This window comes from Budorcas taxicolor, chromosome X (assembly GCF_023091745.1).
Source record: "Budorcas taxicolor isolate Tak-1 chromosome X, Takin1.1, whole genome shotgun sequence".
NCBI classification, from domain to species: Eukaryota; Metazoa; Chordata; class Mammalia; order Artiodactyla; family Bovidae; genus Budorcas; species Budorcas taxicolor.
In genome coordinates, this window is record NC_068935.1 from 106,826,282 (window position 1) to 106,832,738 (window position 6,457).

The 6,457-nt window shown below is 42.5% G+C and overlaps 1 protein-coding gene across 1 annotated transcript; it reads left to right on the forward strand.

Moving 5' to 3' along the window:
* Nucleotides 1-5,310: 5,310 nt before the first annotated feature.
* Nucleotides 5,311-5,916, forward strand: LOC128069605 (ferritin heavy chain-like). Its single transcript, XM_052662734.1, has one exon. The coding sequence runs from the start codon at nt 5,311-5,313 to the stop codon at nt 5,914-5,916; it is 606 nt and encodes a 201-aa protein (XP_052518694.1).
* The last annotated feature ends 541 nt before the right edge of the window (nt 5,917-6,457 follow it).

Consider the following 6,457-nt stretch of genomic DNA (forward strand, 5'->3'; position numbering starts at 1 on the left):
GACATTCCTTTGTTTCATCTTCTCTCTGTTGCACAGGGACAGCCTTGGCTTTCCCTCCATGTGCTTTCGTAACAGTGAATCTCCTAATTTTAGCACCTTTTCCAGTCTGGAGAGGTAAGAATACCTCCAATTTTGTACTTTACCACTAGGCCTGTTGATCCATTTTGAGTTATTTGTTTGTCACTGTAGTACTTATTTCTCAAGTCATAATAAATATAAAAAAATGCAGTCATTCTCTATAAAATTCACAAATTATACATATACAATTCAAAACTATAAACTCAATAAATTACAAATGTCAAGCAATTATCATGAAATGATTTAACACAATTACATATGTCTTCCTTTCTTTTTGCAAACAGATTTATTACAGCAATCTCAATATTTATCTAGAACTGTGTCTCATTCTACAGAAATGGCCACTGAATTAGACTCTATTTTTTGTGACTTGGTAGGCCTTAAATCTTGCGGAATAATTTTTCAATTTGAGAACAAATTCTCCAGTGGCAACTGGTATTGACACAGCTATATATAAACTGAGAGTCAGATAAGGATTTGGAATTGTGTGCAGTATAATAAGCTGCATGATGATGTCCCATCTGTGCTTCTTTACTACATTCATCAGTTTCAAATGTAAATTTTTATTTGGTTGTAGTAATTCATTTCTACAGTTTTCAAAGTATACATGTTATCGGAAACAGAGGTTAGCAAACAATGGCTTACAACCTGAATCTGACCCACCATCTATTTATGTACAGCCCACAAGCTGAAAATGAATTTTGTATTCTTAAATGACTGGAAAATGTTAAAAGAGCAGTACTGGATGACATGTAAAAATTTGTCTAAAATGCAAATTTCAACAGCCCTAAATACAATTGTATTGGAACACAGCCATGCTCATTTGATGACAGCCTGCCATTGGGGTGCTGTTACACCTGGCTATTTTTACACTACAATGGCAGAGTTTTCCTAAGTTCACTTGCCTTATCAGTCTTACAGTTGAAACTGACCCACTAAAAAATCGACATGCCAGGTGGGAAAATTATCAACTTTTAAGGGTCAGACATCTGATTTCATAAGAGCTCACTAACAACTGAAAACTTCATTTAAACTCACACGCTATGGTCAATTTATTTACCACAAAGGAGGCAAGAATATACAATGTAGAAAAGACAGTATCTTCAATATGGGGTTCCAAGGAAAACTGGACAGCTACATATAAAAGAATTACATTAAAACATTCTCTAACATCATACACAAAAATAAACTTGAAATGGATCAAAGACCTAAATGTAAGACTGGACACTATGTAACTCTTCCAGGAAAACATAGGCAGAACACTCCAGGACATAACTCACAGTAATATCTTTTTTGATCCACTTTCTAGAATAATAAAAATCAAAATAAACAAAGAGGACCTAATTAAACTTATAAGCTTCTACAGGGCAAAGGAAATCATCAAAAAATTTTAAAAAGGCAGCACACAGAATAGGGGAAAATATTTTCTTTCTTTTTTTTTTTTTTATTCTTACATGTGTTCCCAAACATGAACCCCCCTCCCACCTCCCTCCCCATAGCATCTCTGTGGGTCATCCCCATGCACCAGCCCCAAGCATGCTGTATCCTGCGTCAGACATAGACTGGCGATGGAGAGGGTGTGGAGAAAAGGGAACCCTCCTACACTGTTGGTGGGAAAATATTTTCAAATGAAGTGAGCAACAAGAGACTAATCTCCAAAATATACAATCAGCTCATGTAGCTATATGTCAAAAAAGCAAACAAACAATGAGCAGAAGATCTAAATTGACATTTCTTCAAAGAAGATACATAGATGGCCAAAAATCACAAAGCACATGAAAAGGTGCTCAGGTGCTCAACATCACTAAATATCAGATAAACGCAAATCAAAACTACAAGGAGGTAGTTTTGATCATTTTGACCTCATACTGATCAGAATGGCCATCAACAAAAAGTATACACACAATAAATGCTAGAGAGGATATAGAGAGAAGAGAAACCCCCTACACTGTTGGTGGGAATGTAAATGGTATAGCCACTATGGAGAACAGTATGGAAGTTCCTTCAAAACTTAAGGTAGGAACTACCATATGATCCAGCAGTCCCACTCCTGAGCATGCACTGGAGAAAGCCATAATCAGAAAGGACACATGCACCTCATTGTTCATTGCAGCTGGACATGGAAGCAACCATATATCCATCAACAGAAGAATGGATAGAGAAGATGTGGTACATTTATACATTGAAATACTGTTGTTGTTTAGTCACTAACTAATGTAAGACTCTTTGTGACCCCATGGACTGTAGCCTGCCAAGCCCCTCTGTCCATGGGATTTCCCAGGCATGAATCCTGGAGTAGGATGCCATTTCCTTGTTCAGGGGACCTTCTTCACCCAGGGATTAAACCCATGTCTCCTGCATTGGCAGGCTGATTCTTTAAGGCTGAGCCAACAGAGAAGCCCACAATGAAATATTACTCAGTCAGAAAAAAAGAACAAAATAATGCCATTTTCAGCAACAAAGATGAACCTAGATAAATGTCATTCATATGTAGAATCTTATTTTTTTCTTAAAAAATGTACAAATTAACTTATTCTCAAAACAGAAAGAGACTTACATATATAAAAACAAACTTATGGCTACCAAAAGGGAAATGTAGGGGAGAGGGATAAGTCAGGAGATTGGGATGAACATACACACGCTATATACTGCATAAGATAGATAACCAACAAGGCTCTACTGTATAGTACAGGGAACTCTACTCAAAACTCTGTGATAACCTTTATGATAAAATAATCTAAAAAAGAGTGGATATGTGTATGCATATAAATAAATCATTTTGCTCATCACCTGGAACTAACAAAACATTGTAAGTCAACTATATTTCAATTTTAAAAATTAAAAACTGTATTTAAAAACTCTAAAATTGTATCTCCAGTTGGAGACTGCTTCTCTTTCATGTTGCCTCCCTTTTTCCAGAGATCCCAATAGGCAAAAATCATCACTTATCAAGATGTATTGTTGTTTAGTCATTAAGTTATGTCCAACTCTTTGTGACCCCATGGACTGAACCCACCAGGCTCCTCTAGCCACGGGATTTCCCAGGTAAGAATACTGGAGCAGGTGGCCATTTCCTCCTCCAGGGGATATTCCCAACCCAGGGATCAAACCTGCTCATTTCCTGTATCTCCTGCATTGGCAGGAAGGTGTTTTTTTTTTTTTTTTTTTTTACCACTAAGCCCCTAGGGAAGCCTATGAGCATTTACAGTTTTCAATATTCGAAGAGTTTTAACTTCCAATCAGCCCAGCAATGGCAAAGAGCAAGGAAAGCATGTTCCACAAACACTTCCCCCACCCCCAGCTTTTCCTTGTAATATTTATATAATTAGAAGGATATAATATTTTATATCCATGTCATCATATACCCAGAAGCAATTAGCCACAAAGTACAAACTCACTTTTTATGATTCTTTTTCTTCAGCAGAAATTATTCACTCAAACCCCTAACAAGAAATTCAAAAGGTATGGGTTTAACATTACAGATCCTAGAACTTCCCTGGTGGTTCACTAGTTAAGGCTCCAAGTTCCAAACGTAGGCGGCCAGGGTTTGACTCTTCCTTAGGGAACTAGATCCCACATGCTGCAACCAATAAGACTTTGCATGTCACTAGAGATCCTCCATGGCACAACAAAAATCTAAGATCCCACGTGCTGCAACTAAGACTTCATACAGATAGATGCATAGATAGTTGGATGGATGGACAGATGAATAAATAGATCAATCAATCAACATTAACATTACAGATCTTAGAGATATAGTCTGGAATATGACATAGAAGGGCAGTGCAATTGCCATTAAGAGCTAAGTCGAAGAAATGGCTGGAGTGTCCCCTCCAGCCTTTCTCCCCTCTGTGATTTTTCTAAAGTTTTGCTTCATTCCTGAGAATTGAATGTAACCATTTTCCTGGCATTTGGAAAAGAGAATAATGTAAACATTTAACATTCCAGGCCCACTAAGCTTACCTTTGGAAATATGGGGGCCCTTTCTCCTGCATCCTGGAGACAATACAAAAACCAAAAGCTTTTTGGACATTTTTTCCTCAGTTAGCCTGCCTGGCTAAAAGCAGTCAGGGGAAGGAGCAAGCCAACTCTCCCGGCGTTGGATCTATTAGTATCAAATTCCATAGTTACCTTTCACCCCTCACTACAGATAGCAGCCCAGATGCTGTTTCATACTGTGGAGACTCCATAGCCACCTAGGTAACAAAGGGCGACAGTGAGTGTCCTTAGCCTACCTGAATTCTCCATGCCCATGTATTCCCCAAAGGAGAAGGTCACTGAATAACTGACACACTCTGCCCTCCAATACAAATGAGACTGTACATGAAATAGGCATCCCAGCTCTAGAGCTGATCCATGCTAATTAACCAAGCAAATCAAATGAGCCCTTTATTCCTAAGTTTACATGAAGAAAGATATGCAAGTAAAAGAGAAGATCATGATGAATAAAACAAACTATTTCTGGAGGAAAACTCACAGATATATAAAACTGAAGAGAATACCATTAAACCTTCAAATAAGGAAACATACTATAGAAGGAAACAATCAGAGCAGGTCTCCCCAACACCCTGTTGGGAATGGCTCCACACAGCAGCAAGTGAGTGGTGGGCACATAAAGCCTCACCTGTATTGACACTCGCTCTCGACTGTTCATATTATCACGTGGGTGCTACCTCCTGTCACATCAGCAGTGGCATTAGATTCTTATAGGAGAACAGACCCTACTGTGAACTGTGCACCGGAAGGATAGAGGTTGTGCTCTCCTTAGGGGAATAACCCTGAAACATACTACCCATCTAATGGAAAAATTGTCCTCCAGGAAACCAGTCCCTAATGTCAAAAATGTTGGAGGATGCTGAATTAGAGAACAAGAAAAAGTTCTTTCAAATTATTAGTAATGCAAAAATTTAGGCATCAGGTGCTCAGGTCAAAGCATTCCTGCCTCACCCAGGCTTTGATGGAACTTGGACTCAGCGCTCTTGCCCTGCCCACCGGCCCCGCCTACCTGGTGACCTCTTCCTTATGGGACCCAAAGCCCAGGTGCTCACCCTGCACTAGCGGTCACCATTTCCTGTCCATCCCAGAGCCCGTACCCAGCCACCTGCCCCGGGGCCCAGATCCCGCCTCTGGCTGCCATCATGGGTCACAATGAGAAGGCTCTGAGAAGGCAGCCAGCACCTCTGCACCCGCTGCTGCCCCCGCCTCACCTCCCTCATCCGAGACACCTTCCGGATGGTCTTGCTGCTGCCTGCCATGTTGCCCGCAGCGGCCTCGCAGGTGCGCTACCACTACCGCCCCGAGTGCGAGGCCGTGGTCAACAGCCGCGCCACCCTAGAGCTCCACGCCTCCTTCCAGTGCCAGGCCAGGGCCTGCTCCCTGCACCACCACCAGGACATGGCCCTGCAGCACTTCTCCCGCTTCTTCCTGCTCCGCTCCCAGGAGCACAGCGAGATGGCCGAGAGCCTGATGTTCCTGCAGAACCAGCGTGGAGGCCGCATCTCCTTCCTGGACATCAGGATGTCCGAGACCCAAGAGCAGGAGAGGGGCCTCCAAGCCATGCAGGACGCCCTGCACCTGGAGAAGAGTGTCAGCCAGAGCCTGCTCGACCTGCACTACCTGGCCACCGAGAGCAGTGATGCCCACCTGTGCCACTTCCTGGAGACGCGCCACTTGGACCAGCAGCTCGAGTCCATCAAGGAGTTGGGGGACCATCTCACCAACTTGCACAAGATGGGGACGCCAGAAGGCTGCCTGGCAGAGTACATCATTGACAAGCTCACCTGGGCGCCTGTGACAAGGACTGAGCCTGTACTGGACTTTCCCATGAGTTCTGGGTGACTGCCCAAGATCACCCTGCCTGCCATGCAGACCACAGTGTTGCCCTTGCAGAAAAAGTTCACCTAAGTTTTTTCCTTGCAGTTTTACCAGTTTTTCACATAAAGTTATTTGGTTCCTCAATAAAGGTCTCTGTTTGATTCTTGTGTGCAACTCTCTCATCTTTTGAACTTTAAAACAGGTATCCAGGAGTCTTTCTCAGCTACCCAGGTCTGGTCCATATACAGCTCAGGATCTCTGCAGAGGGATGGAGAAGGGGTTCCTGAGATCCTGGAAAACACAGGACCCCCATGAACAAAGTAGGTGGAGAGGGTGGGGTGGGCGGTCTGAGGCCCTAGTCTATGTGGGTACATGGTAAAATGATATACATAAATATATAAACTAGGCAATGGCACCCCACTCCAGTACTCTTGCTTGGAAAATCCCATGGATGGAGAAGCCTAGTAGGCTGCAGTCCAGGGGTCACTAAGAGTTGGACACGACTGAGCAACTTCACTTTGACTTTTCACTTTCATGCATTGGAGAAGGAAATGGCAACCCACTC